At 32.3% G+C, this 18,402-nt stretch overlaps 1 protein-coding gene across 50 annotated transcripts in view; it reads left to right on the forward strand.

Annotated features, from left to right (window-relative positions):
- LOC117204883 (calcium-activated potassium channel slowpoke) overlaps positions 1-17,848 on the forward strand; it is a 106,035-nt gene extending 88,187 nt beyond the window's left edge. For 23 of the 50 annotated variants that reach the window (XM_033442709.1, XM_033442708.1, XM_033442707.1 and 20 more), the window contains 12 exons: positions 1,187-1,249; positions 4,653-4,685; positions 5,106-5,238; positions 7,583-7,642; positions 8,912-9,308; positions 9,830-10,013; positions 10,124-10,219; positions 10,750-10,886; positions 11,140-11,252; positions 11,627-11,788; positions 12,277-12,370; positions 12,524-17,848. In XM_033442709.1, the coding sequence (XP_033298600.1) occupies positions 1,187-1,249; positions 4,653-4,685; positions 5,106-5,238; positions 7,583-7,642; positions 8,912-9,308; positions 9,830-10,013; positions 10,124-10,219; positions 10,750-10,886; positions 11,140-11,252; positions 11,627-11,788; positions 12,277-12,370; positions 12,524-12,604 (1,553 nt within the window). In that variant the 3' untranslated portion in view covers positions 12,605-17,848. The remainder of the gene's footprint in view (positions 1-1,186; positions 1,250-4,652; positions 4,686-5,105; positions 5,239-7,582; positions 7,643-8,911; positions 9,309-9,829; positions 10,014-10,123; positions 10,220-10,749; positions 10,887-11,139; positions 11,253-11,626; positions 11,789-12,276; positions 12,371-12,523) is intronic. The other 27 variants (XM_033442719.1, XM_033442734.1, XM_033442741.1 and 24 more) reach the window with 10 other exon arrangements.
- Positions 17,849-18,402: the final 554 nt, after the last annotated feature.

Genomic DNA, 18,402 nt, shown 5'->3' on the forward strand with positions numbered 1-18,402 from the left:
GTTTAATTAGAATAAGCTCTGTTCCAGTCAGGGATAATAGAAACGTTATTCTGTTTGCAAAATGTAGACTGGCTATGTAAGTCTTTATTTCTCCACAAATTATATTCTTTTATAATTATTTCTTTGCATATAATTTGTTTCTTAGGCCAACTGCATAATTGAACTAATATTATTAGTAAAATTTTATTTGCTACTATTAATCACAAGTTACAAGTTACCAGTAAATAAATTCTTTATTTGTCAATAAGTTTGTTACAGTTTTATAAATAAATTTTACGAATGAAAATTTTGTTGATTTTCTTTATAATTGTAAACGTATTAAAAAGAAATCCATGGCTAAGACTTGTAAGTTGTTACTCCACCAGTATTATTAGTTAATAAACTATTATGTAAATAGGTGGTACATACATATAATACCTGGTACATACATGTGTTACACGTTAGAAAGAATGTGCTCGTTTAAAAAATTTCTGCTTTCGATTCTTCACGCAAGCACGTAGCGAAAAGATAGAGAATTAACATTACAAATAGTTCAATCTGTATGTACCTTGATATAATGATAAGGGTTACTTGCCGATCTCTTCTATCAGTCTAACATGGATACAGAATAATTGTTAATATTTTCCTTTTATTCAAACAATGACGTATGTATTTCGAAATATTCGAATAATATCGCATGGAAAAATAATTTCAATAATATACAGAATAATATTCTGCATAATCAACGTTATACAGTTGATATCTAGCTACTATTGTAATTATATAATATAGCTACTATTGTAATTATATAATTACAATAGTAGCAAGATTAATTTTATTGATGTGCAAAAATTCAAATAGCAATCAAATGTTATTCTCTTCATAAATGAGAAAATTAAAAAAATTGATTAAAAATAATCAAATAATCCTCAATTCGCGAATGAAAAATTGTTCAAAGTCGATTAAAAATTATCATACAACGACACTCTCTTCATGAATGGAAAATTAAGAAGAATCAATTAGAAAATATAATCTAAAGCTCTTCTCTCGTGGAATGAACAATTTGTAAAAATCGATAAATGGCTGGAACGGAGCTAAAGTTTAATTAATCGAAGCGCAAGCATAGGAATGGCCAGTGGTAGCGATAGTGTAGCGAACTAGGCCTTAGGTAATTAGGGTAGCTAACATATGTAGTGGTTTGTTACAGACGACCACCATCCTCCCCCCACATTCACTCCGCCAGAACTGCCCAAGATGGTTCACGTAAGAGGTACAGTTACACCTCAAATCAAAACCGTGCTACAATTTTTGCAAGCTGCCCTTCTTAATTTTGATGAACCACATGATTATACGGGTATACTGTAATCAATCGCTTTCAGTCTCTTGGACGAAGGAACGCGAAGAGCTGCTTCACGAAAGAAAGTGCTTCGCTCTCTCGATTAACACTTTTTTTTTTAACAAGTATCTGCACTCGGTTTTCTGATGTTCTTTCTTGTTTTCTGTTTATTACTTGATTTTTCTTTTCTATGCATCATGACGAATACGCTTCATCGACTGATTTTTTACTTTTTTCTAGGGATTCAACATGATGACATTTTCGACTGATTTTGTTTTTCTAACAGTGCCGGGTTTCAAATATTTTTAGATCTGAACTGGAATGATTGTTTAAAAACTGTCGATACATGCTTAAAATACATACGAAGTTACAGGTAGCAAATGAGAAATAAATAATAATGTGTAATAGAGTAATAAGTTGAATTATAACTTTCAAACCAGGAAGGTATGCTTTTATCACTGATTTTTTTGCAATCTTTGGTTATGATATTTTTATCAAATTTATGTATGATTGATAATAACGATATATCTAATATTTATTAGTTTATAGATTTATAAAGACTACCTGTTGGTATAATATCGCAAATAAACGAAGTATTTGCAATAGCGAAGTTAAATAAATTGCAAGCTAGAAGGATATGTAGCATGAAAAATATATTTATATTATAAAGTTATATGAACCGTCAACTCCATAAATTGGAAAATAAAGAGTACTGATAATGTTACAAATTTCTCAAATGTTTTTAAATTTATTGTATTATTATTAATTGAATTTCATTCAAAAGATAATGATCATATTAAACAATTGTTTCCAGTTACTACATCGAGAAAGAACGAAAATATTTTTCGAAACTTTTATATAAAAGTTAATGATAACAATGAGGTTTCAATAGTACCTACATGAGAAATTTCAATTTAAAAAACTCCAGCACTGTTTCTAAATATATATGGAATATGTATCTAAAAACGCGCTACTAATATTTTCATTTCGATTTTGGAGAAAGTAGAGAGGAATTTAAATTTATAAAATGAATCAAATTATATTTTTGAAATTGAAACATTGATTATATCACGATCTCGTTATTGACTACTTTCTCCGGTTTCGATGAGTGCATGCAGCTACAGTAGATACGTTATAGTTTGCATCTTATGTTATCAGTTTTATTAATTTCCTACAAACGTAGTCAACTTTTTTGTAGTTTAACTTTAGTTCTAACCATGCAATCATATTAGACGACACATAATCTTTTTTCTTTCCGTTTCTTTCGTCTTTAGTTTCAATGTTTTTTGCAAAAACCACTGTGTTTATTATAAAAACGTACGATCATCATAGAGTTTCATAGTTACTAGACTCTAGCATCGGTTATGTTTCGTTTTAATTTGGTTCTACTGATTATTATAGTTTCGAAGCAACATCGGTTTATAGACAAAACACAATGATTAATTTATTTGAAGTTTCAGCCATAGGAAATATTATAATTCTCATATACATTTTATATATAATTAGTTATATATCTCGAGTGCAAAGTAATTATTTATAATTTCAAATCATTTCGAATAATATGAGTCACTTAATTTATTTGAAATTTTTATCACAGGAAATGTTATAATTGAGCGTCGTATACTTTTCAGTATACAGAATTGGTTATTTAACTTGAGTGCTAACTAACTAATAATTCGAGGTAATAAAATATTGATAAATAGCTTGAGTCATCTATATTTAAGAATTGACTCGGACAATTCGGTAACGTAATAGTGCAGGAAAGAAAGTCAATCCGAAAGCTTGATAACCTTATCCGCGACAAACATACCTTTCCATGTAATTTGTGCAAAATATGCAAAACATTCGCTGGTGTTCGTCTGCGTAAGTAGTGAAGCAGGAATTTAAAGATATCAGCGTTTCTCACTCTTTAACTTTCTTGCAAAACTAAACACTATACGTATGATAGAAATCAATTATTCAGCGAGGAAAAGTATATAGAAGAATTTACAACACGTAAATTTCGTGGATAGTTTGAGAAATGCTGTTTGAATTCAGAAATTTTGAGTGATATTCGATCTTTACGATGGAATTTTCTGTGTTCTATGTAGATTATATTATTTGGTTTAGGATGCTTAGAAATACTTTTTCGATATTTCTTCTTTGATATGTGTGACTCGCATATGTCCTCAGTATATTCTATAGTTTATTGTCATTTACATATTATGCGTTTTATTTGTGTAATTTTTAATATCGAGTGTAAAATGAACAAATTGATAGTTGTAGAAAGCACGGTAGATAAACAGACACCGTATAATTTCTTATTTATTTCTTATGGTAATATTAGACACAGCACAATTTTTTCATATTTTTGATCGTTTCATTTTTTAAATTTATTAAATATAGGTGGTGTTAACAAGACAAATGCTAATTTTTTTTTCTTGACTTATGCAAATGGCGCGTGCCACGATGGCTAGAAATTGCTTGCGTTCGTGAATGTTTCTTGGTTTTCATCGATACGTCAGATTTTCTTTTAAGAAGGTCCTCGTTACAAAATTTTAGCACGCGAGTTTTTTTTTTTATATTCAGAAGAAAAATGTGTTCTGTATTCAGAAATGAATCAATTGATATTTTAATAATAGATCATTTAATGCATGAATATTGTTAACTGTAAAAGTTATTTGTTTTAAGAGTAGTATATCAATAACATAATGTTAATATTATTATGATTGTCATATTTTTGAGATTTAAGAAATTTTATCAGCAAATAAGTGGAAAATAAATATTCATGAATGTTTTCACTGTATTTTATGATTTATCAATAATAACATCAACCGCCAATTTATTTGAAAAGTGACTTAAAAAAATAATAAAAATACAGGAATAATTTTTATAATTTTAAATAAATAAGGGAATTTTATTATCAAATGATCATTCTTAAACTATTATTTTCAAAGGATAATATTCGTCGAATTTTCTTTAATGTGATGCAACTTCTACAGTATTAGCGTAACTTTAATAGAGCAAGAATGTTTTTTTTTTCATTTGCCAATATAACAGTACATGTGTAATTGACATATTCTTGAAAACCATAAGTACTTTGCCAGTCCATAGCAATTCTAGTTATTCAAAATTGAAAAGATGGCACGTGCGGAAAATTTCGAACGAAGTACGCGTGTAAGTAAGCATGAGGCTATAGGCTCTTGTCGATAAAAAGTAAAGTGCGTTATAACAAACGAAGTTAGGCCACGATCAGCGTGGCACTGAGTAATTTGTCTTAATCATTGTTGCTTTGTCTATTAGCTACGTTAAAAAATATATATTTATACAGAATTTAATTCTAATTTACGAATTTTAGGTGAGATCAGTCGCGACCGAGATGATCCAAACGGTAATTACAAACAAACATCTATATCCATTAGAAATATAATATTATATAGCTACAGTGTCGGCTAAAAATATTAGAACATCTATGCACTTATCGTACTTACACTGAAAAGGTTCAACACATTTTACACTATTTAATATATTTAATATACTTTTGAAATGAATTTCCTACGTTGGAAAGCAACTATTTGATAAATCTATTTGATAAATTTTACATTATAAGCAGGAAAAGAACAGATTTATAATAAAATAATTAGAAAATGAAAGTAGCGTAAACCATTCAGTTTGTACCAAATGTCTAGACAATTTTGTCCACGCAAAGTAGGTGTTTTAATAATCGTGACCAGTATTATACATAATTAATAAAAATATAAATACTGGTCATATATACATGTGCGTATAATATTATATTATCGTGTTACAGCGATGAGAAATCACCGGAATTCCGTCGGGATGACCATGATGAATTCAACAAAGCAGGTGAATAAGGTGAAACCGAATGTGAATCGAGCGACGAACGACAGTTTATCCAGTCCAAATCAACCGTACAATCAGAGGTATTCGTTTTAATTTAGATCTAATCCTCTCTTTAATGTGTACAACATGGACGTGCATCGTCCTTGCATTCGCTCTTCATTGTTCGCATTTTTTAATCACTTGCCATAAATATTTCATTACACATTAACAAACAGCGTGCGAATTTCACTACTGAGAATTAATTACACGTTAACTATTGAACTCATCGATCGAAAAAAAAAAAATAGAATTAATGTTGCTGGAATTTTATTTTCAAATTTTGTTTCACCGCAAAATTATCCTGTGTTTATTTATTTTACGTTAAAAAGTAATTCTTGTGCACTCAAAGTTTAATTAGATGTGGTCACTATATATACATACAAGCATAATTATATAAAGTGTGATTTAATATATTCGGTTGTTATATAGTAACAAAGTATATGTACACAATTACAACAGCAGTTCGTGGTGAATTTTTCCTGGTGACTTCTCTGTCTGCATCTAAGCACTCTCACTATTGTACGAACTTTACGGTTAATCCTGTTTCTCCTCTATTTGCACGAGTAGAACGACTCGAGCTTTTATTTCCACACAATTTTCTTAAGCTGTATACAATGGGTTATTCAAACTGTACATCGTTTAGTTCACTCTTAATACGTAAGTCGAACAAAATTCATCGTTGCATATACATCGTAAGATGTTTGTTTTTAATCGCTAACAAAATCATATACATTTTGCAATACCATCATGAAATCATATTAAATCATGTACTTTGAATAACCTAATGGAACGTCGAAGCAATTACTCGAAGCGATTCATCTCACAAAATATAAGAACACTACTCTGTTAAAAGAATCTTCGATGAAGTAATTTATCTTTACAGAGTGCACTACGCTGTCTGACACAGTATTCTTTCAACGATATATTTGCATCTATCTTCCTTTAATCAGCATGTTTTTAAAAGTTATCCAACATAAGTGACGATAAATATTCTATTATTACTATTCTCGGTAGAGAACTTCCATGCGATCCAGAATCATCTTCATGAATTCAAGTAATCTTGCAACAGGTTACATACTGTACGATCAGTTTTGTTCATTATTTAGTTTCCTGCGATTAATTTTATCGAAGCAGTATATTCTGAAACTGTTCTGCGGTTCCAGACCGGAACTTTTCTGCGGGAATTGCTATCAATAAAAGGCGCTGTACAACGTAAATTCATTAAAAATAGACATTCCCTGTTTTCCCCTTATCCTTCTAGCAACACGCAAAAGTTCGTGATGGCTACGAACTAGCAGTATATTGGGTCCATGTATCGTAACAAACTGTGACATGCAGAATTAGAGGTATAATTTTTACAGTTGGTGGAAGACATCCTTTTAATTGATGATACATTTCCTAGCGTACGTATCTCGAAAAATAAAACGAGGACAAAGCCAATATAGTAACGTTTTAGCAGAGTTTTTTGTTGTAATGAGATTATATATTTCTTTGTAATTAATTTTTAATATAATTAATATCGTAATACCGTAACAACTTCCGTCACTCAAATTGTTGCTCATACCGAAGAAAGCTGAGGATAATAGATTTATTTAGAGATATCTCTACGAAATCTAATATTCCTCGTGTTAAAAAGTAAATAATTATTGTTAGAGTTACACGATGTAATACTCAGGTATAATATTTTCTTTTCCATTTATTTCCTCTCTTTTATTCGATGGCTCACGAAAATATTATATCGCATGTTAACAAGTTGATAGCAGCCCATGAAATATAAATTCTTCCTCTTCCTACGCGATATCCAATGACCAGCTTTTACCTGTTATGGTAGGACCGCTGTCTGTGCTTTTATAATTTTGTATATGTACAGCTGAAACGTGAGAAATCCCTATATGATGAAATCCGCTTGTTTGCACCACACTTATTGTGTTGATCATTGTTTAGAACGAGGACAACGAATTTATCCTAGTATTTATTTTTTTTCCATGAATACACTGCAATTATATCCATTCCTCACATTTGTTTGATCAATATAGAATAGATGTCAAACTTTATCAAAGCAGATAATTCCAATGGAGGAAACTACATAATTCTTACATTTATATATTTTTTCATTTTTTAATGTTACTGATCCAGAAATGGATCATTTTGTCGTACATTACGTTTTAAAGAAAAAAAGAAAAGATGAAAAGAAATCAAATATTCGAAATTTTCAAATTTCATAACCAATCATGAAAATCATTATGTATTGTCATTGCTATTTATAAATGAACTTTTTCATTCTTGTTTCCTTATCGTTATGATTTAACGTTATTCGATGGCGAACGAAGAAAAGAGCGTCTACAAATCGACGAATCCAACGTTTCAAATGCCTTCTGATTCCAGATCGCAAGAGGAGTCCGCATACCCTGGCTACCATCTCGCCTACGAAGTCAAAAAGCTCATGTACGCTTCTTTTGTTACGTTAACTGTCACGTTGAGCGCGCTGTTCTTTCTTCTACACTATACGTTTGATTGAATATATTTGCAATATAGAAATCTGCTTGCCAAGATTGCATGCGAATGCTTATGTTGCAGCATATTTCGATCATTTTCCTCTTCTAATTATCTTGTTTATGTAAAAATTAAATTTTTCTTTGACGATCGGAACCTTCTCCAAGCTTTCTCTTCCATGTGATTTCGTAGTTACTTTTGCTTTGTTTATTTTGCTTTATTCTCTGCTACATTTTCACTCTTTACCGATAAACTATCAATTAAATTGCTACAGGCATGAAAAATATCTACCATTATAATGAATTTCATGAATTAATCTGCATGAGTATATGAACACTTACAGCAAACTGAAACTTTTGTTTCATCTTAAAAAATGGCAACGAGTCCGAAGAAGTTGTGTTGTAAACGATCCAATTTACAATTTTAAAGCATAATCGATTCAGCGAGTATAATTACATTTTCGTGTAACTTAACTTCGCTAATTTCTTTTAATTAATTACTAAAGGCAGAAATTTATTTATATCCAGTAATCCGTAGTAAATTGCAATGAAATTAACACAGGCCATTTTATAAACTAGTGCAGAGTACCTTGAGAGTATTTTAAGGTTGAATGTATCTAATTTTTCGTTCGTTGTCGGTTATGATGTAATTAATGTACTTACTAATTCTATTATATCACGCATGATTATCTGGCAATTTGTATACTAGATACAGGAAGGCATTTATTTGCGACGTAAGATATTGCAATAATCGAAATAGTTTTGCTGTTTAAGATACACACGCTCATTAACTGTCATGACATCTCGCGATCTCTGAATGAGAATTTTTCGTTAAATAAGAAAATATATATATGAAACAACTACTTTAGAGATAACAGTTGGCAATTAATGAGTTAATTTATTAGGGGAAACATAGTAAAATAATTAAGGAAAACAAAGGATAAGTAGTTATATAACTATACTGCTTATTTAAGTTATAGTTTCAACTAGTATTCATTCGCTTGAGTATTTCAGGATTATTAGCTTTAATAGGATAGAATAGAATACAGCTAAAGAGATGATGTAAAGCTAAAAACACAAAAAATTAGTCACGAAAGATGTTATTACATCTACTTGCGCGTATTATATAAATCTAGTATTTTACTAGTATTTATTTTGTTATTTAATCGAGTAAAAATGAACTGCGATTTCTGTATAGTAAAAGTGAAAATTATATTTTTAGGCCGACGAGCAGAGCCTCGGGCGGTACGAACGTGAATAACAACGGTGGTCTTCAAGTCGGAATAGCCGACGATCAGGCGAAGGACTTCGATTTCGAAAAGACCGAAATGAAGTACGATTCAACGGGTATGTTCCACTGGAGTCCATCCCGTAACCTCGAAGACTGCATACTGGATCGTAATCAGGCGGCGATGACAGTTCTAAATGGACATGTTGTTGTTTGCCTATTCGCCGATCCCGACTCGCCTCTCATCGGACTGAGAAACCTTGTCATGCCATTACGAGCTTCCAATTTTCATTACCACGAGCTTAAACACGTAGTAATAGTTGGGTCTGTGGATTACATCCGCCGCGAGTGGAAGATGTTGCAGAATCTACCAAAGATTTCGGTGTTAAACGTAAGAAATCTTTCACAATTATTCAATTTCTTTTTTGATTATTACTAACTGTTAATTACTTTTTTATTATTATAATATAAATCTTCTTCAATTATTCAATTTCTTTCTTTTGCTATACTATAACATAAATCTTCTTCGATTATTTAGATTGTTTTCTATTACACTTTAAATAAATACCTCTGCATAGTTTATTTGTATTTTGTTTGTGCCACTGTGAAAATAAAAATTTTCCGCTTTACTAGAATTTATGAATTTGCGAAATTTTGTATATTTACAACATATAGACCCAAATATACGATTGTAACTATTTATCCCGTTTATTTATTTTTGCATAAATTTATTCTGTATATTCATTATATTTATTATAATATATGTAAGGCGAATTTGTGTTATAACCCAATATAAGATCAAACGTTTCGAACTAATATAATTCTTTTTAACAACAATATATTATAAAAGAAGAAAGAAGTGTCCGAATTTAAGAATGAGCATTTGCAATGTAATTACGTGTACTGTGACAGGGTTCACCATTAAGCAGAGCAGATCTGCGTGCCGTTAACGTGAATCTGTGCGACATGTGTTGTATCCTGTCGGCTAAAGTGCCTAGCAACGATGACCCCACCCTCGCCGACAAGGAAGCCATCCTCGCGTCCCTTAATATCAAAGCTATGACATTCGATGACACCATTGGAGTGCTTAGCCAAGGTTCGTAATATCCTCTCAATATAAAGCTCGTGTTTTAATGAACTTTCGAGTTGAACGACTGCCTATATCCTATCTTGTACATTTCATTAAATATTAAGTGGCAATTCCAGCAAATAATGAGCAAGGTAATTTGACCGCAGTTGGCAGCCCAATCGTTTTGCAGCGACGGGGATCAGTTTATGGAGCAAACGTGCCAATGATAACAGGTACACCTTACTTACTATTTTATATGAACATTACACGAAAAGAATGTGAATCTATCTTTGTCGATCTTCCGATTTTCACGTCACTTGGTGGCTATGTAAAAATATTTTAACGTAGAATTGTTGAAAAGAAAAATAATGCGACAGATTCGAAGACACAAGCTGTTTGGAAACAGATAATACAGTGTTCGGAAATAGATTCACAAAAGAATATTTTTGCAAGAAACGAATAATATTAGTTTAATTTGATTGATATTAGTCTGCGTAACATATGTCATTAATATTTTTTTAATGTCCAAGAAGCTGACAAAAACACATATTTAATATCAAAATCAAGTGCAAACATAGTTTCTATGTGCAATTAGTTGGCAATACATAGAATTTTGAAGTTGCTCTTTAATGAAAGATGAAAAATATGTCTCAGCTGAAATCTTCATATATAGGATAAAGAATTTACTTATTGTTTTTCTTATTGATTTATTATCACTGAGGAAGTTAATACGCCATTTATATTTTCGTGTTTTTGTTAACAGAACTCGTAAATGATAGCAACGTGCAGTTCCTTGACCAGGACGACGACGATGATCCGGACACAGAACTGTACCTTACCCAACCGTTTGCTTGCGGTACTGCCTTTGCCGTCAGCGTATTAGATTCATTAATGTCGACGGTTAGTAGCATTATAATGTTAATATTTGACTAAAGACCTTACTGTGGCGTCGTATAAATATTAACTACTAATATATAATTACTAATAAATTATATGAATTTTTCTGTAAATATAAATTAGACGATCGTGATAGCGTCAGTTGGTCATTTATCACTCTATTGTCATTTATTTTATTATTCTTTAGAAAGAAGCTTCAACTTCGTAACTTATACCTTTATATTAATCGTAATACTTGCTTTTATTTCTGTGACAGACGTACTTTAACCAGAACGCGCTGACTTTAATTCGATCTCTAATCACTGGTGGAGCAACGCCTGAGTTAGAGTTAATTCTCGCTGAAGGAGCAGGTTTACGAGGAGGTTATAGGTAAATCGGATAAAGTTTGACACATACATCCTTCTTCACGACTCACGGGATGCTTGCTAATTTTAAACATAATAATTTTAAACATAAACTCTTCTAAGTATGCAATCCGTAACCAAGATTATGGTTACGGTGGTTGCATGCTCTGACGAATGAAACATCCGAGGAGCGAAATTTACATATACTCATAGGAATCTGAATATTTAATTGTTAGAACATGTACTCATTATAACCATTTACGGACAATAGTGTAAAAATGTTTCATACTATTTCAATGATACTTTTTACCAATGCCAAGTGTTTTTACTAACACCAGTGTCAATAAAAATGTATCATATTTCGAATAATACACAATTGACTTATTTATTTATTTACAGTACACCTGATAGTCTGGCAAATAGAGATCGATGTCGAGTAGGTCAAATCGCGTTGTACGACGGGCCATTGGCTCAATATGGCGAAGGAGGCAAGTACGGTGACCTCTTTGTCGCAGCATTAAAGTCGTATGGAATGCTGTGCATTGGTCTGTACAGGTACAGGTATCGGACTTTTTTCCTTCTCTCGATGGTATTTATTGGATTACTCTACACAGAATATACGCATATATTATATATATACATATATATATCTTTTTCTCTAAGAATCTTTCATCTTGCTGCTGCGATTATACTGCCATTGATTATTCTCTTACTATATCATTCTTGTACTTACTATATAACTTTTGATTTTTTGCCGCACACTTTTGCATTTTGCGTTTTCGCGTCACGAAAAAAAAAAAAGAAACGACGATCGTAAGTTGCCTTCATCCAACAAATACCCATCATTTTTTATGATTGTCTCTTTGTATCACTTGTTTGTTTAGTGTTTAGTTACTGTTGCCAGCGTTTAGTTTAGTTTTAGTTTTAGTTCTATAGTTTTAGTTTTAATCGTTCATATGTGTATATACATATAAATATTTAGCTTAGAATCGTAAGTTGTCTCGAAAGCTATGAGTATTCCACACGGCTGACTTGTAACTGAATTTTAGGTTTCGAGATACCAGCTCATCGTGCGATGCTTCCTCTAAACGATACGTCATTACAAATCCTCCAGATGACTTCACGTTATTGCCTACAGATCAGGTACGAAGGGCTTCCATGTCTATTACTCGATATCACCCGATTATACTATTCGATTGATTATTATTTTAATTATTTACGATTAAGATATAAAAGTTTGTTATTAAAAGTTATTATTTTAATGATAATATTATCTTTTTACTGAATAACCTGCAGGTTTTCGTGCTGATGCAATTCGATCCAGGTCTGGAATACAAGCCGAGCAGAGGAGCTCGGGGAAAGGATGACGCCTCCTGACTGTTGCTGTGTAGCGCCCTCACAGACGGACCTTATTCCTACATATAATTACGCAAAGGAAACGCATCATGCCGCCCGTCGTCCCTACTGAATCGACTTGTAGTCTTCATTGGCTGGCATTACAATACGATGCCCTCAACGAATTAATCGCAAAACCCCGTCCATAGAACGAATCATCAACACGTTCGTTTTTTCTGCTGGTTATGTGTCGCCAGTGATATATTTCGTCAATACTCGTATAGCTGAATTCGGTTTCCCTCTAATAGTGTCCGCAGATTTCTCTGTTCCTTGTTATTTATCGCTAACGTGATTTATTTTCACATCGTGACCGGAAACATTTCTACGTTGAGGCTTGGTTGTGTAATAAATAAAAGAAGGAATACAACATCAAGTGATAAACAAAGAAGGAAAGAAAGAAGAAGAAGCGAATGAAGAAGAAGAAGATAGGATAAGGATAAAAATCTGCCAAGGGAAATAAAAAAAAGGAAGAGAAACGGCAAAGGGATACCGGGATATGGTATGATGAAACACGGTCCGAGGGTAGCTACACGTTAAGCTTCCTAAATCTTCGTAAGACATGAAATTATTAATTGTCTTCGATGTTGAAGGCCGCATAAGGACTGAACGGGCTTATTCTGAAGCGTAAAACGGTGTGTGACTATAATTCCACGCCCTATGCTTTCAGGAGAATACAGAAGTACAGAAGAAAACAAGCAAAAAAAAAAAAAAGATAAGAAATAATACTTAAAAAACAAATGCGAAGCAAAACAGCTTAACTATAAACGCTTGAGAACATCTTCAAGGCTGATCGCTGAGGAATTGTAATCGCCTTCGCGACTTAACGTATACCATCGCTGTAGCTCATTCAGGATATGTAAATAGGTACAGAACAGGTGAATATGTTGTCATTCGACGGTAAACTATAAAAACAAAGATAAAAAAGAAAAAAAGAGAAAAAGAAGCGGAACGTGGAGGAAAGAGGAAGATATAGAAGATATGAAACAATTGATTGAGATATAACTGCAATGACAGGACCGTTTTGGTTCCTTTCATGTAGATGCATTGTTCACTTTGCAAGACAGTCGTGTGTTCGTCTCCTGTATCGTGATTTTGTATCTTGCCTTGTGAGCAAATGGAAATATGTATACATATATGTACATGTATCTGTATATGCGTATGTACAGGGTGATAACTGTAACTAGAACAGATCATAGCTCTTACTTGGAAAATGAAAGGATACCGACGATAGAGATACATGATTTCACTTTTCTTATGGTTACGTACTTTCTTTGCAAATGTGCCTCTATGTTTCTATATTAAACGATTCTCTTAACTACCTTGCGAATAAGAAACAATATTCTTATTCCATAAACGAAGTAATTTAAATGACACACCTTTCACGTTACGATGTGATTCGTAACTTCCTATGTATTGTGCAGCTGAAAGTTAGTATCATATTTAATGGTATGAATTTTCATCAGAGAAGTGAAATGTCTAGATTATTTACATGTACACGAGTAATACGTAGATCTAGCAATTTATTTAAAGGCGTTTGCGAGATATTAAATTGTACATGTGAAGTAATAGAAACGATTAATACGAAGCACTATATTTTATATTTGCATTCAATGGAACAGGTATAAGTGAATGTGTAGATATACGTCACGATATTTCTTCACTTCCTTCTTCTTTCTATGTGTTATGATATTCTCTTGTTTTCGCTTTATATTTGATTAAGGGAAGGGCTATAATCTGTCATAGGTGTAACAGTCACTCTGTACGTTTAGTTTTAGACCGAAGAGTTTGCAGACGATAACGGGCATCGTTACGACAAGAGATAGGTGCGAACAGGACTGCAGGATTACGTGTAAACTTTACCTTGAGTGTCTTCTTTTGCGGCTAACGATATAAAAAATCTCAATCAAGCACTTTGTACAGATTCTATACATAAACGCGTATGCATGCGTGGATGTATGTATGTATGTCTGTATGTATGTATATATGTATGCATGTATGTATGTATGTATATGTGTGAATATATAATAATTTAACGATAAAAGAAAAAAAACACCCTTTTTCCACACAACTTGAGTATTAATCGACTATGTATCGATACGACTATATATACATTACAGATATATATGCACATATATATGTATACATAGACACTCTCTTTTATATATTTTTGTGAAACTACACGAGTGTGTACATACGAACGTACATATGTGTACATACATCCATAGACGTATACACGTATGTATGTATGTATATATGTCTGTATGCATGTATATGTATATATATGTATGTATGTAAAGAAGCAAAAAAACAAAGACGGATCAAATAAGGTATACATACATAAAAACAAAGGAAGGAAATACACAGATACACCTATACACAAATACTTCTTCCTTGCTCTTTCCCCCGCTCCGCCCCTCCCTTTTTTCTGTCACTAACCATGACTGAAACACGCACACGTAATGATACACATACGATACGTACGAGTGCATGTATATGGCAACACAATCACAAAAACAATCTGGTATGGATTCACAGACACAAAGCATACACACGCGGATACGCGCGCATCCTTTCTTTCTGTCTCACATGCGCGCGCGCGCGTGCACGCGCGTGACGCACAGATAAGGGAAATCCACACGAGAGAAAAGAAAAGCGATTATCACATCGATGAAAATGATGCACATACGTGGGAAGAAAGAAGAGTACGAAGCGGAATGAAAAAAAGAGGGAAAGGAAACCAGGGGAAACGATTCGCGCGTGCGGAAGTATGACGAGTGCAAAAACAAAGGATGAAGGTATCGCGTGATCCGACCAAATACGATATACGCTGAAAATATATGTAAAAAAAACATCAGATTACCGTGCTCGATCGTTCAATGAAAAATCAGACTAACCATTAATCGATTAAAAAAGAGAAATATATGTGCAAATGGGACGAAGCGGTTCGATTATTATCGGGGACAAGAGAAAACACAAAGTAGCTGTGGTAGACGCTGCCGTGTATCGCGATTACGAGTCGCCGCCGCCACCGCCATTGCTACTGTTTGCAATATCCATATGCACTATTCACTGCCACTGCAGTTCGTGTTATATCGTTGTATATAACTTTCTATATATGGCTCGATTAAGGCGAGAAGGGCCGGTGAGGCGTGCGAATCGGATAGCTTGATCGATGTATAAATGATAATACTAAACAATGTGCAGCATCAGCCGCAATAAGTGTCATTCGTTGCTCCTGATTTCCAAATATCTTTTTTCATTTTTTTTTTCTATTACTTTAGTATACGTAGATCTGCGAGAAAACGTCGATCAATTTCTATGTTTTATTAATGTGGAATTAATGCGTTATTTTTATCAATTGCGAATGTAATGTTAAGGATTATAACAGGGATGAGCACTGTTACTGTTACTGACACGCTTTCAGTTTTCTTTGTATTTTGATAGATCAAACGATAAGACCTATCCCAGTATAGTATATATATATATATATATATACTATATATTTGGTTTGTTCGATGTGAAAATTGAGTCAGTGAACGTTTAGTGGACGAAGCTTTTTTTATTTTGAGTATCCACTGTTAAAGCAGTAAAAGAGCACTTTTTATTTAAGAAATTAACGACGAATTAATTCACAATTTTTACATACGTAACTCGTTGTTTTATATTAATTATAAAAATATGAATGCTAGATATGTTTATTTTCTAATTTGTGTACAAATTCATTTTATTCGCTATCGTGAAAGATGATAAAGCAATTGAAATTATAGTTTTAACAAAATTTCAGAACAGTATTTGTAGAAAATCAAATGACGGAGATTAAAAGAAGCTGGAAGTGAGTCAAAAGAGTAAATAGTTTGGAGAGCGAAAGAGAATCGCGTTTTCATTTGAACAATTACAAAAATTCATTTGTGCGTTATCGTTCTCCGCTGAATGGACTATCCTGTATTTTCTTTCTCTTTTTCTTTTTATCTTCGAGGAATCCTCTGATAACGAAAGCTCTGACTGGGTATATAATTATAAACGAATCGCTTAATTTTTCATCAGCATATTGATGAAAATACGTGCGAAGGAAAGAACGAAAATCGAAAGACAGTTTAGTGTTACTTATTTGATTTCGTAAAATTCGATTTCTCGAGGAGCGTCAGTGTTTTAAGAAACGAGTTTAAGACACGCACTTTAGAAAAATAAACGAAACAAATTACAATTCGTAATCGAACGAATATTGTTTTGGGGAAAAATGTTTGTTCACAGCAGTCAATTTTTCATACTAATTGTTTGAGGAAGTTAGCGGCTTGTAGAATCGCGTTAAATCAAGATGGAGGACTCTCGGTGACCCTGCCTCGCCTTGATGCGATTATATACGAAACAAAAGTTTGCGCGTTAGATTTTGTGGAAATCGTTCGTTAAGTGATTAAAAAAAAGAAAAAAAAATGAAATTTGTCGGAGCCTTGTGTAGAGTTTTAGATGATTGGTCGAGATTTGCGTCGCGTGGGTTTAGCCAGGCAGATGAATTTTACTTGACAAACGAGTGAACATCCTTTCGAATTTTGACTTTCCTTTCTTATTTCTTTTTCTTTTTGTTTCTTCTTTATTAATTATAAAATACGGCCGTTAATTTTAGTTTGACCTTTCACGTACGAAAAATAGACGATTGTTATTTTAAATATTACTCGATTCACTCTTACAAGGTAGGAACTCGTGCCTGGCTGCTCGCGAGATACAAATTATTCATGCACTCTCTTTAATAATTAAATCATGCACCGATTCAATCGATATCATCACCCGTAATCGTATTTTCGTGCGTCGCACGGATACACGTGGCGCATTTGTGTGTATGTGAGACGTGTGTATCTAAACGAAGTATATATAATTAACGTTAAAAAAGAACCTAAAAAAATGTGAAAAAAAACCAGGAGGGAAAAAGAAGAGAAATAAAAACAAATCGAACAAAATACCAAAAATGATTCGAAATATATATATGGGAATTATAAAATGTATAAAGAGAAGAAAAAAAGAAAATTAAGGCGCGCTGAGCGTACGCCACCTTCGATGCCTCATTGACCTCATCTAATGCTTTTTTATCTGTACATTTACAATTTGTGTACCAATGAGGAACGTTGTTTAATCATGTTGTTGATGTTATTGTTAAAGAATGAGATTCAATATTGTACATAACTATATATTCATTATAATTGATGATATAAATAATTATATACATAAAAGTAAGCTTTGGTGTTTCTTTATATCCAGTGTGTTGTGACGTATGAAATTTACCTTATTATAATTAATATAAGAGAGAAAATATATATATACAAACCGTGTAGTGTACACTTTTTAATAACATATATTGTTTTAAATATTTTAACATTTTTTAATATCTAAATGGGAGACCAAAAATCGTGATATTATTCTTAAACTTCGTATAAAAATACAGGAGAATTGAAGAATAACATAATAGGAGGTAGATTTTGCACAGACAAATTTTAAGAGTGGAATAAATTTGACTTATATGAAATTATGAATTTTTTTAAATTTATGTAGCTATTGTTTTTAACTTTTTTAATATAAATTGCGTTCTGACTATTTTTTTATAACAGGTACACAATTAGCAGCGAATAGATACAAAAATGAAACACAATTTGGTATCAAGTTTTATTTATTTCAATAACGATAATTATTCTTACAATAAAAACAATTACAACCTCAGATCTCTGCATTAAATGTAAAACTAAGCTTCTATCTGATAATTTGGCTATCGATGATTAGTGCTGATTGTCTAA

This window comes from Bombus bifarius, unplaced genomic scaffold (assembly GCF_011952205.1).
Source record: "Bombus bifarius isolate JDL3187 unplaced genomic scaffold, Bbif_JDL3187 scf7180000007984, whole genome shotgun sequence".
In the NCBI taxonomy this organism is placed as follows: Eukaryota; Metazoa; Arthropoda; class Insecta; order Hymenoptera; family Apidae; genus Bombus; species Bombus bifarius.